Here is a 22774-nt window from a genome sequence, read left to right as displayed (position 1 = left end):
CTAATCTATTATTATGAGTCGAACTCACCTCCTTAGTTAGCAATTCATATCCAACGACATAGGAGGGTAGAAGGCAGGAAGAAGAAGAAGAAGAAGAAACAAAAAGGCACTGGGTTGCGAACAACGTTTCCTAGTTAGAGTCAAATGGGTCCTACGGTAGGACTCCTACCGTCTCCGTCAGCTGCAGCGCGAAGCGAACTCCAGAAACTTGTTTGGACTTGTAGTAAAGCCCCGTCCAGATTCATTTTATATATGATTTATATAAACCCACACTCTTAATAATTATCACTCTCTGAAACTCAAAGGCTCAAGCTTTGAATCTCCACAATGGCGGAAACCACCACCGCACGGCCGCTTAAAATCATCGCCGGCGCCGACTCCTTCGGCTGTTCACTCAAAGACGCCTTGGTCTCCCACCTCCGCTCCCTCAACATCGACGTCGAGGACCTCGGCACCTCCTCCTACTACTCCATCGCCGCCGACGTCGGCCGCCGCGTCTCCTCCTCCGCCGCCGACACCGAAACCCGCGGACTCATCGCCTGCGGCACCGGCGTGGGCGTCGCGATCTTCGCCAACAAGTTCCCCGGAGTCTTCGCCGCCACGTGTCTCTCCCCCTCCGACGCCCTCAACGCCCGGTCCATCAACAACTCCAACGTCCTCGCCGTCTCCGGCAATTCCACTGCGCCGGAATCCGCGATTGAGATCCTCGACACGTGGCTCAACACTCCCTTCAAGGCGCCGTGTCCGGCGTCGGAGTCGAAACCTTGGCCGGAAGAGATATCTTCTTTTCTTGAAAACTCAATGAATGACATGCCACAAATTGGAGCTGATTCTGATTTGAAGGAGAGCTCTTGCTCTATCTGCTGTTTGGTGAAGAATCGGAATTTGAATCCGATTGATATAATTCCGGGCGGATCAATGAAGATATTGAGGGAGAGTCCCACATCGGCCATAGTTAGGTTCAAGGCCGGGAGCGTGGAGCCGGCGCACCACCACACTTTCGGCCACGATTTGGTCGTGATGGAGGGGAAGAAGAGTGTGTGGAATTTAACTAAGAAGGAGAGATTTGATCTAGTTGTTGGGGATTACTTGTTTACTCCAGCTGGGGATGTGCATAGAGTCAAGTATTATGAAGATACCGAGTTCTTTATCAAGTGGGATGGGAAGTGGGATATGTTCTTCGATGAAGATCTCGAGGCTGCGAAGAAGGCTGTTGATCAAGCACTGGAGAATGAGGGTAAGTGAGCGGATGGTGATTATGTTTATGAATTGTGTGTGTGATTAAGTATTTTGGGGCTTGTTTTACTTAATCTCGATGCAGTTGGTACGTGGCTTTTATTATAGTGACTTTTGTGTTTGATAAATAAAGATGTTTGCTTGATGTGTTCAAGCTGTTATGTATGCTTTTCTCTGATCATGGAATTGTGTATGCTATTGAGAATGAGAACCATTCTGATTGCTGCATCGGCTACAGTTTCTTAGACTGTATATAGTACTGGTGGTTTGAGACTGAGTCGAACGCTGCAATGAGTTCAGAAGTGCACTTCTATGTTTGTGCTTCGCTCTGTTTCGATTATGTCCTGCAATTTCAGTTGGGAGGTGTACAAGTAAACATGTCTGGAAAAGCCTTTTTGTTTTTGCTTTAGATTTCAGTTCATTTGCGACTGCTGGACTCTGCTCTGATCAATCCTAATTGCGTTTTTGGAAGCTCATGTTGTGTTGAAATTTGGGGGTTTTGCATGGTTTCAGTCAATCGTGTCGAACCCAAAGCGTCGAAATTTCCGCACAAGCCTATAAGTATTGTTCCTCCTGCCATTGTTTTGGCTGATTGGATTCATCAACAAAAGACTATTATGCGGTTGCAATCATGGAACAAAGCTGAAACTGAGTTTTTGTTGTTTGAGTGACGCTCAAGTGAGGAGCTCCAGCTAAGAGCTTAACTTAGCTTGACACGCATTCAGGTCAAGCAAAATCTGAGTTTCTATGAATCAAAAGGAACCCCATCAGAAAGGAGAGTGGAAACATAAAATCTCGGAGTCATGACTCCCCTTTCTTTTGGTAAAACAACTTGGGGAGGGATGGTAATCTCCTGTGGCATTCAATGGTAAAAAGAAGCCATGCTCTCATCATTAAGAATACAAACTATGCATTACATTAACTACTAACTTTCTATACATATAAATGTAAAGCATTTGCAATGGCAACTGATAAAGTGCAGTGTCCAAGTCACCAGCTGACTCCACATTTTTGAGGTTGTGACGGTTGGCTCTGTGCTTAGCAAATGAATGAAAATTTTGTATTAGACAAGACTCAGCTCATCAGTAGTGTTAGCAGCTTTTGTATTCCCCTCTTGGGATGCAAGTTTCTTTCGCAATTCCACCAACTCTTCCCCAGCATTGCATATATAGGCAGAAGCTCGTCTGCCAGATAAAGTTGCCCCTTCCATGCTATCTATATAGTCCTGCAAACAAAAGGTACCATTGATGAAAATGTTTAAAACAATGTCTTTCCTCGTTTTTCTTTGGCATAATCTTACTTGTTTTGTGTATGATCCCGCAAGGAAGAAATTTTTCACTGGCGTCTTCTGATCTGGTCTAAATGGATCTTTACCAGGTCCTTCACGATATAGAGATTGCCCAATTTTGACAACTGATGACCAAGTGACTTCTAAGCCTTGCGATGATGGGAATAAAGCCAAAACCTGGAATTGGAAAGAAAAATGTCCAAGACATGATATTAAGGGATGTTCAGAAACCATTTAGAATTGATGTTGTTATCGGTTTCTCCCGATTTCAAGAAGACTCCATTGTTGAATATAAGTTGATACCTGTTTCGTGACTTTTGCTATAATTTCTTCGTTTGGTAGAGGCATGTAAGGATCACCTGGTGTCAACACACATCTGCAAGATGATGCAGAAACAGTATTAGATTCAAAACTGTAAAAGAGAAAATATGAAATACAAAGACATGGTATCTTATGGAATTTATTTCTGAATGACACAATAACAATGATTGTATACTTTTTAAACAACTGATATCGAAGTCAAGTTTCAAAAAGTTTATAAATTACACATTGACTTGGTTTCAGAACTTTCAAAGTGTTACCGCAGGCCAAATAAGGAGGATGTTTGTTTCCTTTTTCTTCTTTTATGAGTCTGATCCCCATTTATAAAATCAAAAGATAAGCAACGATGCAATAATAAAGGGCATGTTTTCTTACTGCAGGAGTGAACCTTGTCCTTCAATGTAGTAGTCTTCTGGAGAAGCAAGTGCTAGATCAGCAAAGCATGAAAAATCGGCATCGGGAGTATAGAGAAGATTGTCCAATCCCAAAGCTTGCTTCAATTGCCTAACAACCACAAAGCAAACTGTTCCAATTAGTGTCAAAGAACTGAAAGAGAACTAGGTCTCTGCATGGTCGTCAATGACAAAAAGCAACCCTTTAAAATGCCAAGTAGTTCAGTGCATAGGTGAGAATCACCTTGACCGTTCAAGATCCTGCATCTCTGTGACCCAGCCATCGTATCTAAGTTGTACAGTGACAACAGGAACTCCAACTAGTTCATAGATATTATTGAAAAAATCCCATTCCCTCCACTGGGACGGAAGCAATCTCTTGATTCCAGGCACATCGCATGCTATCAACAATCAAAATATTTTGAGACACAAAATTATTCACCTGAAATATAAAATAGTCTCTAAATAAAGTGGAAAGAAGATTCCAAACCTGCAACATAGGCATCTGCTTTCACAGTTTGCTTATTAGTAGCCTGGGGTAAAAAGAAAACATTAGGTATTAACACTTAAAGAAGGCTACATTCGCACCATAATCATCTAAATGAAACAAAACAAAATTCAAAACCTCAAATAAATTGATTTTATTGAATTTAATTTATGGAATATGGGTATCCTTAAAAAGCACCGTGGTAAGTAAATTACCTTAGACATGGCAAGGCCTGCGACATAAGTTTCCCCATCAGCAGATTTATCATACAATATCTCTCTACATCCCCACCTAAGATGAAACCTGTCCAGCAGGAAAGGAGATACAAATATAGGAGAAATATAAGAATAAAAATAAGCCATTATCTCCAAAATGCCACCTAAAGCTCTTATATTTAAAGTACCTTCCCCCCTTGTCAATGATATACTGTCTGATGGGTCCACTCAAGTAAACATCAGGAGAACCCTTGAGCATGCGAAGCAGGGATGCCTCGGTCTTAGTGGCAAACAACGTGAATATAGTGAGCATACAACGAGCGCTGATGTTGTCACAGTCAATGAACCCAAGAGCGTACGCAACAGGATCCCACATTCTCTGGATACTCGTGCGTGTGCCACCTTTGGACATGAACCAATCTGAGAAGCTTATCTGAAGAAAGAAGTAAAACTTTAAATTTAAACAATTGTGCAAAAAATAACTATCTACATTGAAGCAAGAACATAGAAAAAACAAACCCAAACAAAATCAGGCAAGATTCCCAGTTACACAATAATAACAGATTAAAGTAGCTTTCATTCTTACGCTATCCAAATTCCGCACATCACTCAATGCTCCATCTGGATCAACCAGAGCCCTGACGACAGGACTCAATGCAAGAGCCAATGCATTTCTTGCTTTATCATAAGTCTGCAGTTACAAAATATCATAAAGTAAAAGCATTAAAAGAAATCTGGACAAGCTCTAATTACCATATAAATCACATCCAAGTGATCCAACAAATACTAAATGATAACACGGATCACTCCACATGCAATGTCTTCCTGATTCAAGATGGAACCAGTGCTTCATTTTCTCTCGGCTTATCTAATTCCTAAATTTAAAAAAGTATTGGAAAGCATGTACGGAAATGAACCATGACAAAAATGATGCTTGCAGTAACGTCAGGACAGTGGCAATGCAAATATTTACCTTGATCTGATTTGTAGATAAAAACGCAAGAATCCCATGTATGGGGGCTCCAATTGGAAATCGAAAATCAAGTTCTGTGATGGAGAAGTTAATTAAATATCAGATTTCTTTGAAAAAGATCACTCCATAAATATAAGGTGGCATACAAAATAGGCAGGAACGATTTAAACAAGAGAAGATTTATGATCTCTCAAGACAAAATTTGATCAACAAAAGATCGAGCACCAAAGCTTACCTCCAATTTGACCCCCTCTATTTACAAAAGTGTGAGTATGATCCTTCACAAGTAGATTTTCTTCTGCACCCACCTGTTTAATTGGAGATCCAAGAAAAGTTGTTAGAGATAACATTATAAGAATAACACATTTATTAAATTACATAAGGACTTTCCGAGAATATCATGCATATCCAAATGTTATAGCATTGCAAGCACACAGAATTTGTTCACCTTTTTCATTAATCGGAAAAGGTTACTGTAACAACCAAAGAATACGTGGAGTCCCATTTCAATGTGATTTCCACGTTTATCAACAAAAGAGCCTACTTTTCCACCAATGAAAGGCCTTGACTCGTAGATATCCACCTGAAGAATTTATAAAAAGAATATATGTGACTGGTTCCATGGAAGAGGCAATCAGTTATCATACAAGTTACTAGCTTACAGAATAAGATGAAGCGAGCTTACTGAAACACTTTAGTAAAAAATTTCCCATTTTAACATTTAATTGATATGTTGAAGCGATTATCAAAGAATCGCACAAACCAGACATAAGTTCATAACTGTAAGCAGACGCAGGACTAGAAAATAAATTGACCAAACCTCATGGCCTTGATCCAAAAGCTCAACAGCTGTTGACATGCCTGCAAGCCCAGCTCCAATAATAGCCACTTTCAGCTTCGGCCCTCGATAGTGTTCAGGTTCAGGTGGAAACAACCCTTTTGGAGCTGGCAGATTAAACATACATCTTAGTATGCTGAAGTATTAGCTCAAACAGTAAACTTGTATACTCAATCGCTGAACATCATATATACTCCAATCCCTTTTGATCATTTCAACACTCTTTCATAGTATACAGAGTTGTATTCTGAAACTAAAATAGTTCTGATCAACCCATTTGTCACTTCATTTGTTTTAATTGTCCATGAAAATGCTCTAACAAAAACCAATAGTTCGCCATCCCTTAAAATTGTCAGAACCAAAATAAAACACACTGCTCTGTATTGGCATTTCAAAAGCACTGAAAATGAATCCCAATAGGCAATAACCAAGTCTTCCATGTCAAACCAATCACAAAGTCAACTTAGAAACTATAATCCCAACACAATTTTCATCACAATTCTCAGAAGAAAGATACCCAGAAATCAAAATACACTAATCATCATTAACAAGAAAGATAATTTTAAGTTTTTAACCATTGAAGTTCAGACAGATGAAAACTTTACTGTAACCAAAAACTAAAGATGGGAACTTTACCATTTACACTCATGTCAGACACATTTGTCTCGAGAGACGATCGAACACAGATGGAGGAGGACCTCTGGGACCTCACCGGAGCCACCAGGCATCGACTGGTTACCGGAGCAACCGGTAAGAGCACCCAAGAAGCCATGGAAGAAAGCTTTGAACTTCAAAATTGAGCTCTCTTCTCTTCTCTTCTCTTCTCTCAGAGCACTACTTAGTCTGTGGAGAGAGAAAGAGAGGGTTGAATGAAATGGGTCTTTTTAACTAAGAGAAGTGGTATCAGAAGCTAAGGAGATGCTGAGGGTGAGAATTTGTCACGTAACTGAAACAATGTGAGAGTGAGGTTGCACTGTTGGAGGAACCCAACAAGATTGATAGGCCTCTGCTTTGTATATATATAATTTCTTTCTCTACATTGTAGGGGTGGGACCCACTATTTGAGGTTTGGAGACCATTATTGTAATAATAATATTTTGGTGTTTGGTGGTTAATAGGGTTGGTTTGGAATTTGATGGGGGAAATTTGGGGAAGGAGGACAAAGTGAGAGAGACATGGGGAAGTGGAGGGTGCCGTGCTTCATTGCTATGTGATTAGGCATTTAGGCCGGTGACGATAATGCGCCACCAACGAACTGATGAAGCCTCAACTCAAAAGTTAATGATGAGTTTACTATAGTTTTTGCTAATATTCTGTTCTTAATCCAATCTTAAACATCGATGTTTAATTTAGCACAATTCTATCTTGAACAATTTACTGATTTCTCCATTATTTATTTAGATTTGCAACGGTGAAAATTTATGCTAATATATGTGCTTGATAGTCACCGTCCTATAGATGCAAACTACACAGTATGAGTGAGTTGGGCAATTTAGATAAATTTTTGGAGCATGTTTAGCTTCTAGTGTACTATTTCTTTTGGTAAAGACTCGAGAGAAATAGAAGACCGTCTCATATTGATAATAAAGTTCATATATAAGTGATGCCGATTTAAAAAGTACTATAAATAATAGTTTAGATACAATTATGGTATTGAACACACATTGCTCTCGAATTGCCAATTCTTTTCGTTTAATTGAAGAAATCAAGTTCAAGTAGTGAGAAGAGGGAGATACAAAAGAGGGGGGAAAACACAAGGATGGATCATAAAACAATTGTGGAGGAATTTTGATTATACAATTGTGACTTATGCCATGGAAATGATAAATAGGAACTTGACTAGATTTTTAGGTGGTGATTGTTGAATTTCAAACACAATTTCCATTAATTGTGCCACTTCAATAGTGAGAAATAGGCTTAGTTTTTAGCCCACTTCAATTGTTTAGAAGCCCAATATGTTCACTTCTATTTGAGGCCCAAGAAATCCTCTGGGTTTGCAACTGTCCCCCATATGCTATTCCTAAACAAAGAGCCACAGCCAACCCCTCCGGTTAATACAGAAACAAAAGCTCAAATTTTCAAGAAGCTCAAATCTTCTAGAGGTGGAGTTCGGATTCAGAGGCGGTGCACACCCAGATCTGTGTCGGATGATGTTTGAGATGAAAACTTGACCATGAGGTCATTCCCACTGCGAGTACTGCAGACAATTCTAAAACGTGAACGTATATATTAGTCTCGTGTAGTATTCTTGATCTTTTCTGTCTGAGTTATGCTTTCAGTGCATTCAGCTGAGTTACTTCTTATGTTTGTATTGTAACTCGAAAGCTGGAGATGAATTGCCACGTCGACTGAAAAGAGAGTTCCTCAATGAAATGGAAGGTGTTGATAGAGGGAATGAGCGAATTCTTGTCATAGGTGATTTGCTGAACTGTTTTTTTGTTTGGTTCACTATTCTATCTCTGATTTCCCTATATTGACACCTATACATCTTCTAGGTGCAACTAGCTAGTCAACCTCAAGAGCTTGTTTGATACTGGAAGAGGCTGAGAGTTCAGGTTCAGATGTGAGGATCTGAGTCCAGTGATGTTTGGTCAGTGAAGTCACGTACAAATGCAGGTTGACAAAAATAAAAATTTAGTCAAAAAAAAAGAGTGAGATACGAAAATGAAGAAAAAAATATCGACCAAGTGGTTGGAGCTTTAACCATAGTTGCTAGAGGCTAGAGTTGATCATCAAAAGACGATTTCGCCTGCTGGTTGTTGGGTTCCAAAGTGCGATTGTTGTTCAATGAGAGCCCATGAAAGTTCACTGCCGTCAATTGCATTTTAGTCGTGTAATCTCTTAGTTGTGTTCTAATTTGAAATCTGATTTGTGTTCAAAGTTCATTGTCATCAATTTTCAATTTCCATTTTAGTCCTGTAATCTCTTATTAATGTGTTCTGAAATCTGATTAATATTTGTGTTTAAATTTGAAATTTAAGATATAAAGTTCATCGCCCTTTCATAAAATGACAACCAATCGTATTCATTAAGACCGTAAGGTTTTAATGTTTCCAATTATATTTAAAATTCTGATCTCAATGTTGTTAATTATATTAGTTCATGTCCTCCATAACATGGTGGAACTTCAAATATCTTGAGTCATCACCCTTCATATCACCATATATATATTTCACCTGTTTGTTAGTCACACACCTTATTAATTCTTGCAAATTAATCTATGTGAAACTAGGAATGGTAGAATGAGAAATAGGGTTTCCTATATTGCAAATGAAACTTTTGAAGATTGAAGCTTTGATGGATTTGAAATGTGAGTTTCTCCTCAAATCCTTCCCTCTCATAATTAGTGCGTGGCTAATTGCACATCCCTATGAACATGCAATTACACAAAGAACAAATGAAATACATGCACTAATTAGAATTGCAAACACAAAAAAATTTGCAATATATATAAGAGCAAATAGAAATATCAGAAATATTTTTTATTCATCTCAAGAACTGAATTAAGTTCGTTAATTTAAAACTTATGAGTACGCAGTACAGGAAAGATGATATCATTCATCTGGTTGATAGGGCATGCTATGGTGTGGCATAGTAAACTCATTTACTAACAATCGATCATTTTAATCTTCTGTCTCCAAGCCTGGCTAGCTTTTAAGGACTACAGCAACAAAGTAACTGGCCGCCTTGAGTCAAGCAGTGTCCAAACCTGAAGTGTTTTGTGCCGCACTCTGATTTGCACTGCGCCTCTCCAAAGTTGGATGTGCAGGGATCATAGCAAAAAGGGTCGACTGGTTTATCTGCATCAAAAAACCAAATCAATATTCTCTTTTTTTTTTATATAACCTAATCGATCTGTTGTCTGTGTAAAAGAAAAATCTCTCTCGATCATGAATTACTGAGACAAATGAAAGTGTTTGACCTAATCTTACAAAAAGAAAATTGCATGTTACATGTAGAAAAGAAACAAAGAAGAGAGAGAGAGAGTACCAGAGGTTGCTAGCATGGCAGATATAGCCATGGTAGCAAGAAAAAATAAAAGAAACTTTTGCATTTTCACCAATCTGCTTGTATTCCTTTGCTAATGACTTGGATGCAAGGTACGATATTGAAGCTCAATGCATAGTAATTTATATAGCTGTAGCGAATCATCCTTGTTTCTAATGAGTTGTTCGGGTTCAATTTTGAGATTTATCACCAAATATATCCCGGGAGAAATCCTATATTTTTAGTAACTGAACAAATTTTTTTTTCCTGTTTTATTCTGTTCTCTAAATATCACGAACATTATCGTGGTCTTGCATGGTTACAGGCAGAAGATAGTAGATCGAATTTTACTTGTGATGGAGAAGATGCATGTACCGATCCATCGGGTAATTTTTTATTAGGAAATTTAATAAATAGTTATTACACTTTTATGATTAGGATAAGGTCATTTGAAATTTGTGATGATTTACTAACCAGGGAAGCTCATGGCCGGGCAGTATACTCTCTTAGCTAATGAAAATATTTTAGGTTCAAAGTATTTTATAATTTTAGTTCATTACCAATTAAAGTAATAATGATGTCAGTTTCTTGCCCAACAGTTGCAAGGGGGGCTGGGCGGCGTCTTGAGAGATGATAGTCATGATACGGGTCAGTTCCGTGCTGCATTTGCTGTACCAGTTTCGATCAAACATGACATCTCCAAAACAAGTTGAGCTGCACGCAATTAAAGAAGGGGTGCAGATGCTCCAAACATTGCAAGCTGGAAACGTGGTGATAGAAACGGATTGCCTGCAAGCTAAGTGGGATATTGCTAATGCCCAGCATGAAAATATAGCTGAAGGTAGCCTCATGCCCTCATTGATGACATCAAAGTGGCTCTGAGAAATTTATACAATGTAAGCATAGGCCACACTCCCAGAACTTGTAATGGGGTGGCACATAGATTAGCGAGTACTAGTTAGAGAGCCCGCGCTTTGCTGCGGGTGATATAACTGCATTCTAGTCGTATAACAATTATTAATTGATTTATTTCTAATTGAACTCTCACATATAAGGTCTTGGTGTTCTATTATATACTTGAGAATAATCCGAAGAAACAGGTTTCTTTGCTTGAAGCTACTCTTTGCCCATGTTTTCTGTGCCTTGCTTTCTCGTGCTACCCCCTCCTTGACCTGAAATGAAAATTAGCACCATGAATTTAACAATAGTTGGGATATTCTGAGTTCCATCTCTTTTACCATCTAAACTCTAGAGTATATATCAAATCAGGCACAAAATGAGAACAAAATCAATTTCATCACCTTAACATCATTATCAAATGAACCCATCCATTTAGAAGTTAGCAATGACTCCATAACAGCTTACTACATGTTCACTACACCAATCCACAACCCCAAGCCAAATGTACACAAAAAAAGAAAAAACCAACCACATCAGGTGTCAATGCAGGATAATATCCCAAGTATTTTATCGTTACAGGTTCATAGCACTGAAGCTTGGTCTCTGATTGCAGTGTCCTTCCACTTGGAGGTACCTGCAAGGTAAACACCAATTATACAACTCAAACATCATAGCAACCTTATGCAGCCACAAACATTTACACTTAACACTTGGCATGTATAAACAGTTCAAATCCTTTCCAAACTGTAAACAATCACACAGTAGTTTCATTTGAAAGTGATTAGCTAAAGATATCAATAGCTAAACAACAGATGAACAGAAACTGACTACAAAATATAGAATTGGAAAGAAACACTTGTGAAAATGAAAAACCTATAAACATTAAAATCGAAATTCAAAAATCACATATATGAAACTGTCCTCCTACGTCTGATTTCCATCGTCCAACAGTGCCATTGATTAAACCAGTCAAATCAATCCACAAAGTTCAACTTTATGAATTATAGAGAAAGTCAAAGAGATAGATATAAACTCATAAACAGAGAGAATTCTTCAATCATCCAAAAACTTGATATTATAAAGTTTAAACCTTCACTCTACCCACTCGCGATAGTCCTCAGGCTCCAAAAAGATGGAAGCTGGATCTATGACTTACATAGCGTATAAACCAACTTTAAGTCTACTTCTTTCCTCATTATAAGCGGGTTAGAGAAATGACGTGTTGTGCAATCTGTACAGAGGTATTGGAGTTTGCAGCTCTCAGAGCCCCTCTAGAACATATCTTCCATTTTACTCTCATCCCCTGTAAAAGAGAAGAGATCGTTATTAACATCTAAGAGTCAATTTGGATTCAATATACTGTCCAGTTCCCACAATAAAATGGCATTACTCCTCATTAACAAATAAAACAACTTACACACAACCCAACTACTGAAGTACACAGCATTTATCAATATTTATATTGAAATTAAATTATCTTTGATATTCTAAGAGGCAAACAAAGAAAGTAAATATACAAATATTATGTGAGTACACAACATGCTAAGCAGTATATGAAAAATGTCAAAGTATCAATTAGGACCTATGATACCTCCAGATTATGAGACAATTTTACAATAAGAAGTGTTAAAACATTAAGATCAAGCAAGCAATCTCTTATCAGCCAACATAGCAACAGAATGGACGTACCTAACATCTCTTCAATTGCATTTCCAAGGGTTGTCGAATCAAGATCATCTAACAGTAATAACCCTTGCACCAGCCAAGTCTGCCAGCAAAGAAGCATTTTTAAATTGATGTCCTTCAGCAACATCGGGGGACGGTACCTACAAATACAGAAAGTAATAATGAGTTCTCCTCTTGAGCAGAAAATAGGTAAAACTATGGACATTAAGAACATGATCAAAACATGGTTGATAGCGGGCATGTTTTGGATGAGAAAGCAAAGAAATGTTGGCTTTTTAGTGGCTGACCTTAAGAAAAAATTGTTTTGGTGTGTAAAAAATATGGTCAAACACATCAAGGTATTAAACTAACCAGTATTTCCCAAGTTTCAAATCTTTAATGAAAAAACTTCAATGACACACATAATGACAGAGTATTAACGTAGATAATCCAGACTTGCAGGAATACTACAGAATTGTAAAAAAAAAAAATAATAATAATAATAATAATAATCCAATGGCTTACTTGTTCCTTGCCTTAACACCATTCCTCTTGTCAGTCCCTCCTTCATCATCAGAACGGTCATTTGAAGCCCTTGGTCACACACTCAAAACTCTTTGAGTTTGGCTCCGAAGCAACACTGCTTGATTTCTTATCAACCCCTCATTCCACAGTAGATTGAGAAGAAAGGATTAACCCAAATAATTGTAGAAGCTAGCTGAATGCATGAAAACACAAATGGAAGTTAAAACCAAAAACCCTGCTATAGAGAATGCAACTCCAGGATGAATAAAATGCTATTACCATCTTCTTTGATTTCTCTACTTCAAGCTTCTTCTTATCTAAGAATTTCAATAACAAAATCCCAAAACTTTCTCAAAAATCCAATCTTTGGCACACCTGAGTTCCTTTTCACATTCAAACATGTACAAAGGAAAAGCAATGAAGAAAAAGGTAAGTACCTGTTCCTTATCCAAACCCATTAGAACGTTGTTAGCAGCCATTGGACTCTGAAAAGTGGGTAAAAGAAAACCTGCTTCAGTTTAGCGGTGAGCTCGATCATACAACTTTGAATCTCCTTGAACACCTGTAAAAGATCGATTGTGGTAAATATATAGCTAGCAAGTAAAGGAATTGGAAAATCTAGAGAGAATGGCAAAAGAGGGGCTTACAGTTCATTCTTCTTCTTTCTTCCTCTTGGTGGGTACAATTGTTCTATCACTCTTTCTCTCTACCCCTCTCACTCTTCTTTTTGTGCGGATCAAAGAAGCAGGTTCTCCTTCTCTGGAGTAAACACATAGAAGTATCGGAACCACCCGGCGCAACACACTGGGAACACCTGTATCGGGGGCAACACGCAAATTACAGAACAAATTCAGGGTAAAACAGTCAAGGAACCATTCATTTTGTTTGTCCTTTTCCTGAATGGGTTTTAGTATAGTTATAATACCAGAAACTAAGAACCTAAAACAAACACATTCACAATTGCAGCTTTTTAGACACATTCAATGTTTTTCAATTACTATGTATCAAGTGTTTAAAATCAATCCTTTCACACCTGCAACATGTATAATGGGAATGATACATGAACGTCAAAAATTACTCACAATACCAAAAAAAAAAAAAAAAAAAAAAAAAAAAAAAAAGATCGCAAACAGAAGTGAATAGATAACAAAAGAATTCATGTCTCTGACCAAATCATTTTTAAAAATTTGACAAAAAATGTATGATAGGAATCGTACATAAACCACAGATTACTAATTCAGTATTCTAAATCAACACATAGAAGCTTTCATCAAGAACAACAGAAGTACACAAAGAAGAAATAAAATTAAAAAGTATTGATACCGAGTCTTTATCAGTGACTACATCAAACAATCTCTGGATACCAAGCCTCCACTAATCTCTAAACCAAAGCATCACAGAAATAATCAAGCAAAGTCTTAAACTCTCATTGATAAAGAGAAAATGCAGACCAACAACATAAAAACTTTAAATTGTGATTTCTGACCCTCTAAACTTTATTCTATGGCAGCCATTAAGCTCAATCCAATTTGAACAAATTAGTTTACCAATACTGACTCAAAAACTAACAGCAATGAATACCCACGCCAGATATAAAGTAGCCCGTAAAGCTTCCATCTTTACCTAAATAAATCAAACATCCAGCCATAAACAGAACTTCATTATACCTTGAGTGACATTTTGATTACCATCTCCTGATTGCATTTCATTCTGACATTCATTAGATCCTCCAGCAATTTCTGGATGAAACACTGTAACCAACAATGAAACAATATGAGTTAATTAACATTGCACAGACACAATTATTTTTCTTCACACCACTTATAAATGTCAATGTTTAAGAAAGCATAAAAGCTATACTCACTTGTTTTCAATCTCTTTGATTTGACACGAATACATTTAGATTCTCCTTGTTCAACCCGGTCACCTGTGGATTGTTCCGAGAACCTCTTTATAGTCTATCCCTCTCTTGGCATTCTCAGCTGCCATCTCTGTAGGTACATATATAATCCAATTAAAATTTTAGATCATAATCCTCATTCATGATAATTTATCAATCAACTTGATCCCAAAAAGTAGGACAATTCTAAGAAGTGATTAATCAGATAATAGATGGACAGATATATCCAGCTAATTAGTCAAATATAGAGAGTAAAACCCCAAAATTAATCAAATCGGCTACAAAGAACTGCAATTTGCACAATTCACTCTATACCCAAACCAACTTTAGCATACAAAGACAATTCTAAAGTCTCCACATTTGGAATTTTCCAACTGTAAAACCCTAGAAACTAAAAATCCAAATGCTTACCGAATAACAGAAAGACAATGAAATTCAACACTGTGCTGTAGATTAATTAATACCCATAGAGGTTTGCCCAATTCTTACTGTTCTTGATTTCAATTCCCCCGCCGAGGTCGGTTGTAATGGTGGCGAGTCCGAGAGCAAGAAGGACGAACAGAGAAGCGGCTGGAGAGACGGTATGGGTAGAGGATTCTGTCGGTGTAGGTAGAGACTTCTAGATCGATGTCGATAGAGGCTTCTGATTGCAATACTAACACAACTGAAACACCAAAATACTTCAATTTATCACGTGTAGTTGAAGAAAGATGGATGATTGAAGGAAAAAAGAAAGCGAAAGACAGTGATTAATGATGCTAACCCAGTCACTATGGAGATTGCCGTTGATGAAGGATGTCAAACAGTGCAAGGACTGATGTCGGTTTCTATGGATAGAACTGAAAATTTCGATTTTGATAGAGATCGTTCTCTATATTGCCTCAAGATGGAGACTTCTGGAAAAAACATGAGGAGGTCGGTTGCCTCATATGGAGACGTCTGGAAACGTATAGAAGCATGGCAACCCGTAATAAAAGAAGAAATGAAGGGCAAAAGCTTCATTCAATTGGGGCTCGAATGAACAGTAGCACCCGAATGAACAGTCCACGGGCTTTAGATAATAGATAATTGCCTATGAGGCTAGTAGCAGTTCGTTCTGGTTTAATGAGGTACCGGAGTGCATCCTTGATGCCTTCAACTTCGATTGCAATATTCAACCCATTTAAGGGTTTGCTTTAATGAAAATTTCTTAATTCAAAAAAATTAAAGTAATAATGATACAATGAACTGTTTTATCCGTTAAAAATAAATTAAGGTAATATTGACACATTTCTTATTTATGGTGATTTAGAGAGAGTGAGGGAAAAAATCCAACAATATTCTTTTTCTTGGAATTTAACCCTACCCTTTAGACTTTTTTTTGCCCCCCACTTTGTTCCTTCTCTTTTTCCGCTACAAACACCATCAAAATGTAGGCATTCCCTACATGATTTTTCTGTTAGGGCCAATACAGGAAAAAGTGCATAAAAGATCACCGAAATGATAGATTTACAAGCAATGTTTGTATGAATTAAAAAGTTCCCAGAGACAGACCCACACTACTGACCTTTATTATAGTTTCCCTTGTCCTTTTCGTATGAACCCTAATTATAGTTCATTGCACGCCGTATAACTATTATTTCCTACATCCAGAATTGCTCAAATTATGTAGAAGATTGACTAGCTTGTGTAATAAGGTATAAAGGTCAAATTGGTCATCAATGAATAACATCATGGGGTGAGTAGTGGCTTGGAATCTGCCTTTTTATGCACAATCTTAAAATCAAAATACAAACCGTGTAGCTAATATACATTTGACTATTTGAGCAACCCAACCCAAGTACACGAATGACTGTCTAGATGTTCGAAGACGATATATAAAGATGTTTACGACTATATTTCCTTCTCAAAAAATATGTCGAATGATTGACTATACTGTCAAAGTCGACTGCAAGTGCATCAAGATCTCAATTTACAAATAAAAAAATTAGTTAAGAAACATATGTTGAGCTATATATATGCATGCATATCAGTTTACAAACAAAAAGCTACATGTAAATCATAAAAACCAATATATAGGAAGAAAACCTCCAATACAATCTAAGCTTGTGCTTCACAACTTCGGAGACCAAAACACTTTGCTACTTGATGTACCATAAAAGTTTTTTGGATATATTTGAAGTGCTTTTTCCCCCAAAGCTTTTTATGTGCTCACCTCTTATCTGTCCTTTTGAAGCATATAATACATTGTAACCCCATATATTCATGCACCCACTCAATCCCTAGTCCCTACTCATGCACTTTTCTACTTCTATCCCTCATTACAGTGACAAGACAACTACTAAATGAGAAAGCCTATAAGGATGAGAAGCCTTTAGTTAATTAGCCAAAAAACAAAAAGTAGAAAAAGGCTGTAGCAAGTAGAATATAGAAACAAAGAGTAATCTCCTCAAAAATACTTTCTCATTTGTAATTAGCGAATTTTCATCTTACATTTTCATAATCCAAACATTTTGATCAAAAAAAAAAAATCCAAACATTTTATTTAATAAATTACTTTTAAAGAGGAATTAATTTGCAAATGTGTTTAGTGATTCAAATGCATCAAATCACAGACAATTATGCCTAATACTATCTGATCTAGTGGCAATGATTTTTCCTTTATGAATAAGAGGCTGTGAGTCGACTCGATGTACAGGAATGAATATAAGATTTATATTTTTGGACATAAAATGGGCTTTCTAAGGTTTATTGTAATAATATGAAATATTTTGGGCCGAAACCCCATGCTAACAACCAACCATGACTTGGACAAAGTACACGTGAATGCCACGTCTCATACCATAAAGTATGGATTATCATAATCTCACTCCTATAATTCTCGCTGTCCTCATTATACCACCACGCGCTACTGTTTTATATATCTCCATCCCCACGCGCCGCCGAGCACGAATCTAAGTACCTCCATTTTTGACTGAAATACTTCTCCCTGAAACATGTTTTGTTTGTATTGGTTCAGTGTGTCAGGGGTCAGGAGACTCAGAAGGACGAGTTTAACTTGTTTTTGTTGAAAAGTATGATTATGTGAACCTCTAATAATAATTTGACCAAAGAAACAATTGATTATCATCTAAAACTTGGACTGATGTTATGGTTAATATAATTTTTTAATTTAATCATATCCATAATCCATGTTGCTCAAGTCTTAACTAACCTCTCACAATATGATATTGGCATGGAGGAATTCGTGTAGTAGCATTAGCAGAAAAAAAATAAATAAAAAATCAATTAAGCCATCCCAATTTCCAATTTTGTTGTTAGTTCCCTGATTTTATATTGGATTTTCAACATCAATAATATTAGAATGCTGTTGCAATCAAACTTCATATCACAATGACATATTATCAACCTTCTTCTTTTTTTGTACATGTGGCATTAATGACCAACAATATTTTCGTATGAAAAGAGTGTAATGGATATAATATATACGGCCAACGTGAAAAGAGTGTATGTATCATTTAATTCAGTTATATGGCCGACGTGATATTTAATACAGTCATATTATTAAGTTCTAACATACGCGATTTTTTAGTTTCAATATTTATTTGACTAATTTGTGATAAATTATGTATCATTTAAAGATAAAACAGATACACTAACATTGATTATGACGATATTCTAATATTACTGATGTGACCCCCCTTGTATGATCTATTAGTTAACTAACTAGACGAAACACGTTACACTGATGAGTCTATGATATGCCCTACACCAATGCAAGCAAATTCTCTCAAACGTGAAAACACACCGAATGTGATGTTAAAACTTAAAAGTGAGACATATCAACCGGAGCGTGTTCACACGCGCCACCGATGCAAATCAGTGTGACAGCAAAACAAAGCAACATTCTCTGCTTAATCCATTTCTCCAACAACTCCTTACAATCAAATCCACCTCCACAACACCAACTCATACACAATGATTCTGGTTTTAGAGAGAGAGAGAGAGAGAGAGGACATGTAAAATTACGAAAATGGGTCTGAGCAGTGGATCAGGTGATAAAGACTTTACTAGAATCTTGTCTCGGTCAAAGGCCATTCCTCTTCTGCAACTGCTCTGTCAAAGCGTCCATGTATGTCCACTCTGCCCAGGTTTATCACGTCAAAAATCACAGCCCAAAAAAAAACGTAAATCACATAAATTGAAATAATCACAAACCTATTAATAATAGACACATCGTGCCTGCACTTCCATGGCCGGTGATGGACCCATTTCCCCAAAACTGTTATTTTACTCTCTCTCTCTGTTTTCATTCCCTCATTCTCTTACTTAAATCGAAGAAAACCCCACAAATAGAGAAGGAGAGTAAAAGCCTTTCCATTTTCCTCATTCCCTTTTTTTCCGTTTATGTTTTCACACACCTTAATTAATTTTCCATGAAACTGAGGGAGGTTTCTACCCAATCTAACATTTTGCACTAACAGTTCTCTCCATCTCTCTCTTCCAGTAAGATGTGAGAAGACAAAGCTTCTCTCAATTGGGTTCAGTTGTGTTTCTTTTGGCTTCTCTGTAGCTCATGTGGGTTATGTCAGCTAAACTGCTAAAGCAAAGTCTAGAGAGGGAGGTAGAGAGAGAAAGTGAGAAGCTTTTTCTTCTTTTTTTTTCTTTTTTTTTTTCTCAGTGCAATCTTTCAAAGACCAAGCCTTTACAGCAATACCCAGTTGCTCTTTTTTGCTTCTCTCCTTCATTAGATTTACACAAGCTGTCACAATCTTGAGGTATGCATCTTTTGCTTTTTCCTTCCCCCACTGCTTGTGTGTTTCTTCATATTCTGTTTGGTATGGTTTTTGTGATTCTTAATCTCTTTTGGTGGAAAAGATTGGATTTTTGCTATTAATTATTTGGTCTGGTTTTGATAGTGAAACCAGTCTCTGCTGTTTTTTTTTTGTCTGTTTCTCTTTGCGTGATGTGTTTTACAACCTGCATTTTTCCCAAGTTTGGATTTTTATTCTGAGATGTGGTCTCTCTCTTGCTCTCTGCTTCTGCTTAGATTGATGGGTTTTGTGCAGTGATGAATCAAGAGCTTGCATACCAGATCAAATCAAAGCTCTGGAGTCAGATTCTGAAGCATTTTTTGAGATAGATTTTTGGGTTTTGTCTCTAATCAGTCAATTGAGGTAAGTGTTTACTTGGCTCTCTTTCTGTGCTTCTTTTGTGATGTGTTCAAGTTTTTAGCTCAATTCTGAGTGCTATTGTATTTTGTTTGCTTTGGTTGAATAAGGGGCTCAATCTCTTTGTGAAAATTCCTGAGAGAAAGTCTTGCCTTGAAAATGAGGGATTTCCCATCTTGTTTTGGTGAAAATGGGGTTCAAGTTGCTGATTCTTCTTCGTCGAATAATCATAATACTAGTAGGACTGCCCAGAATTTGGTTACTTGTATCTATCAATGCCGGTTGCGCAGCCGGACTTGCTTGATTACTATCACATGGAGTAGGAATTTGATGGGTCAAGGCCTTAGTGTTGGGATAGATGATTCGTCAAATCAGTGTCTTTGTAAGGTTGATATTAAACCCTGGTTGTTCTCCAAGAGAAGAGGGTCCAAGAGTTTAGAAGCTTATTCTAGTAAAATTGATATATATTGGGACTTTTCTTCTGCAAAATTTGGATCTGGGCCTGAACCTGTAGACGGATATTATGTGGGAATTGTGGTGGACCGGCAGATGATTCTCCTTCTTGGAGATATGAGAAAGGAAGCTTTTAAAAAGACTAGTGCTAGCCCTGCGTCTTCTAATGCTGTTTGCATTGCCAGGAGAGAGCACATTTTCGGGAAGAAGTTGTTCACCACAAAGGCTCGGTTTTGTAATGATGGTCAAGTTCATGATCTTGTGATTGAATGCGACACTGTTGGGGTCAATGATCCATGCCTTATTGTCCGTGTAGACAGCAAGACAGTGATGCAGGTGAAGAGGCTTCGGTGGAAGTTCCGGGGAAATCACACCATCTTGGTTGATGGGCTTGCAGTTGAAGTTTTCTGGGATGTGCACAATTGGCTCTTTGGTACATCACCTGGAAATGCTGTATTTATGTTCAAGACATGCCTCTCAGCCGAGAAGTTGTGGTCTGGCCAACCACAATCTGATCCAAGTGCCCTGCAGTGGTCGTTTTCACAGAGATTTTCAGACAGTAAGTCACAAGGGCTAGGATTCTCGCTCATGCTGTATGCTTGGAAGAACGAATAGAGGAAGTTGGAAGTTCTTCATTGATTGCTAACAGAAGACAACCTCTAGTGAGTGATGAATTTATCAGCTATTATGTGATTGCATTACCACAAAAGAAATTGTTAGATATGGTCATTTGTTCTTTCTTACCCTTTTTGCTTCTGTTTCTCCTAATGAGTAGCTTGAGCAATCAAATAGATCAGAGACAGTTTTGTTTTTACTGGTTGTATATCGTCCATACAGTGTTAATTTCATTCTTAATTTTTTTTTTACTTCTCAGAATTTTATGTCAATATCATTGCTCTGCAATTTTTTCACTTGATTAAGTTTCACGTGCTACTCACCTTGTCTTTTCAGTGATTTCTGAGGTTGTTATATCTTTTCATGATTGAATGTTTGATCATAGAACTATGGCTATAATAAGATATAATAAAGCATGAACTACTCTGGTGCTTCAATGAAGGTCCTATAACTAGGTAACCTAATTGTATTAAAACTTTTGAGCAGTATGGTACTGGTAGGTAGTTAATCTGTTAATCGAGGTCTAGTGACTGTTTTACTTTGTCATGTCAAGATTAAACTTTTGTGCGGCTTGTGCTGACAAAACTTTATGGTCTGGGACTGGTTCAAAGAGTTGAAATCTCACATTAGTTATAGAAAAAAAAAAAAGAGGAAAAGTAACCAAAGTCTTTGGTCTGGAAAAGTATTCTCTTTTGATGTTCAAAATGACTGCTTTTGCTATAAGGCGGAAAGGTGTATATGGTTGAAGAAATGCAAAAGGGGTAGATTAGGATATAAATCCCCTGCAGCCTTATGTTTGGGGTGTACTAATCTTCCCTTTCTTGAAGCCTTGAAAACTGTTGTCTAAAACTAGAGCTTGCTACGATAGTACAAGGTATTTACAAGAACTAAGATTAGATGAGAGACTTCAACTATTGTTTCGAGTTTAATTACCTTGTAGATGCACCTGTTTAATATATGGGAGTCTGATTGAAACTAGCAACACATGGTGGTTCATTGCGTAACATGGTATTTGCTTGACTGCGATTTGTGATATAAATTACTTTTTGGTTACTCCCCTTAACCATAGTTGAACTTATTACCTGCATTTATTTACATCCATGTCAGTAGATTTGATTGAGTTTAGGTCTAGCTTGTACTAAATTTCAGTGTTAAGAACAGATTCAAGATATGAATGTGGATGTAGACCAAGTCTTGTCTCAATCACGATTGTTGTGTTGAAGCATTCAAGCATTTTGTTGTTCTGAACCTTTTACAGGCATTCAAAGGCTCTCCGTGTACCTGTTCTCTTATGAGCTTTGAACTGCATATTAGGTGACAACCCTTTATTCTGTACAGCTTGAACAGTTGTTGTACACCTAACCCAACTACTTAAGTTCTTGCCCAAATGTACTCAAGGTTCTGTATACGTCTTTCAGTTTATTATGTAATGTACATATTGGTTGTGAGAAATTAAAAGAAATTGGTGTAGGTATGTACCGTATGTGTAGAGAAGCCTAGAAGGACTCCTAGAGAGGTAAGGTAGCTAACCGACTCTTTCCCTCTTTAGCACTACTCCTGTAGAAGTGCTTATTGTGACCAACTTTTGATTTTGCTAATTTGTGTAGAAAACTAGAAATGATCCAAGAATGAACAATTCGTAGAAGTCGATACCGAGTGGAATACTAGCAACCTCTCCCGTTTCAACTTCTCGAGAACATCCCTCTCCTCATTTTCATCTTGAAATGCATTACACGCGTACGGTTTTATTAACAGTTTAGTAACCACCTTTTCGCCGATAACAACTACATGAGTGAACAAACTTCTTATTTCGTTCGTTTTTATAAAAA

The 22774-nt window shown here is 37.3% G+C and overlaps 4 protein-coding genes and 1 long non-coding RNA gene across 12 annotated transcripts; 2 read left to right on the top strand and 3 right to left on the bottom strand.

Moving 5' to 3' along the window:
- Positions 1-156: 156 nt before the first annotated feature.
- LOC133720634 (DNA damage-repair/toleration protein DRT102) lies at positions 157-1538 on the top strand. The gene has a single exon (XM_062147040.1). It carries the CDS (start codon positions 328-330, stop codon positions 1243-1245), a length of 918 nt encoding a protein of 305 aa, XP_062003024.1. The 5' UTR covers positions 157-327; the 3' UTR covers positions 1246-1538.
- Positions 1539-2102: 564 nt separating this feature from the next.
- On the bottom strand, positions 2103-6745 carry LOC133720633 (zeta-carotene desaturase, chloroplastic/chromoplastic). The gene is made up of 14 exons (XM_062147039.1): positions 6387-6745; positions 5733-5857; positions 5361-5495; positions 5148-5220; positions 4913-4986; positions 4526-4630; positions 4128-4372; positions 3940-4027; positions 3728-3770; positions 3482-3638; positions 3221-3349; positions 2828-2900; positions 2537-2701; positions 2103-2461 (listed from the first exon to the last, which is right to left on the bottom strand). Exons 1-14 carry the CDS (start codon positions 6520-6522, stop codon positions 2300-2302), a joined length of 1710 nt encoding a protein of 569 aa, XP_062003023.1. The 5' UTR covers positions 6523-6745; the 3' UTR covers positions 2103-2299.
- Positions 6746-9305: 2560 nt separating this feature from the next.
- Positions 9306-10120, bottom strand: LOC133720944 (uncharacterized). The gene is made up of 3 exons (XM_062147436.1): positions 10113-10120; positions 9719-9814; positions 9306-9576 (listed from the first exon to the last, which is right to left on the bottom strand). Exons 1-3 carry the CDS (start codon positions 10118-10120, stop codon positions 9405-9407), a joined length of 276 nt encoding a protein of 91 aa, XP_062003420.1. The 3' UTR covers positions 9306-9404.
- Positions 10121-10740: 620 nt separating this feature from the next.
- On the bottom strand, positions 10741-15659 carry LOC133723930 (uncharacterized). 7 transcript variants are annotated; one of them, XR_009853346.1, is made up of 11 exons: positions 15491-15659; positions 15192-15391; positions 14692-14818; positions 14495-14578; positions 13475-13641; positions 13265-13389; positions 12828-13020; positions 12327-12463; positions 11728-11940; positions 11039-11271; positions 10741-10909 (listed from the first exon to the last, which is right to left on the bottom strand). It is a non-coding gene; the product is annotated as an uncharacterized LOC133723930 (long non-coding RNA). The 7 variants fall into 7 exon arrangements; XR_009853351.1 differs by having other exon boundaries at positions 11167-11271; positions 11739-11940; positions 15217-15391; positions 15491-15658; XR_009853345.1 differs by having other exon boundaries at positions 15217-15391; positions 15491-15657.
- Positions 15660-18956: 3297 nt separating this feature from the next.
- On the top strand, positions 18957-21241 carry LOC133722073 (uncharacterized). Of its 2 annotated transcripts, XM_062148888.1 has the most exons (3): positions 18957-19484; positions 19776-19883; positions 19988-21241. In XM_062148888.1, exon 3 carries the CDS (start codon positions 20037-20039, stop codon positions 20943-20945), a length of 909 nt encoding a protein of 302 aa, XP_062004872.1. In that variant the 5' UTR covers positions 18957-19484; positions 19776-19883; positions 19988-20036; the 3' UTR covers positions 20946-21241. The 2 variants fall into 2 exon arrangements, with proteins under 2 accessions (XP_062004872.1, XP_062004873.1); XM_062148889.1 differs by lacking the exon at positions 18957-19484 and having other exon boundaries at positions 19722-19883.
- The last annotated feature ends 1533 nt before the right edge of the window (positions 21242-22774 follow it).

The sequence above is a fragment of the Rosa rugosa genome, chromosome 7 (genome assembly GCF_958449725.1).
Source record: "Rosa rugosa chromosome 7, drRosRugo1.1, whole genome shotgun sequence".
Lineage (NCBI taxonomy): Eukaryota > Viridiplantae > Streptophyta > Magnoliopsida > Rosales > Rosaceae > Rosa > Rosa rugosa.
This window is presented reverse-complemented; position numbering and strand designations above follow the sequence as displayed.

What these genes read in the sequence shown, in the direction of transcription:
- LOC133722073 (XM_062148888.1), top strand. Translation starts at nt 20,037, where the DNA reads ATGAGGGATTTCCCATCTTGTTTTGGTGAAAATGGGGTTCAAGTTGCT.
- LOC133720633 (XM_062147039.1), bottom strand. Translation starts at nt 6,522, where the DNA reads ATGGCTTCTTGGGTGCTCTTACCGGTTGCTCCGGTAACCAGTCGATGC. An exon ending in TAGAGGGGGTCAAATTGGAG is followed by an intron (nt 4,987 to 5,147) that starts GTAAGCTTTGGT and finishes TCTCCATCACAG; the next exon opens with AACTTGATTTTCGATTTCCA. An exon ending in CAGGATCTTGAACGGTCAAG is followed by an intron (nt 3,350 to 3,481) that starts GTGATTCTCACC and finishes TGTGGTTGTTAG; the next exon opens with GCAATTGAAGCAAGCTTTGG.
- LOC133720634 (XM_062147040.1), top strand. Translation starts at nt 328, where the DNA reads ATGGCGGAAACCACCACCGCACGGCCGCTTAAAATCATCGCCGGCGCC.
- LOC133720944 (XM_062147436.1), bottom strand. An exon ending in ACTCTCTCTCTCTCTTCTTT is followed by an intron (nt 9,577 to 9,718) that starts GTTTCTTTTCTA and finishes AAAAAAAAAGAG; the next exon opens with AATATTGATTTGGTTTTTTG.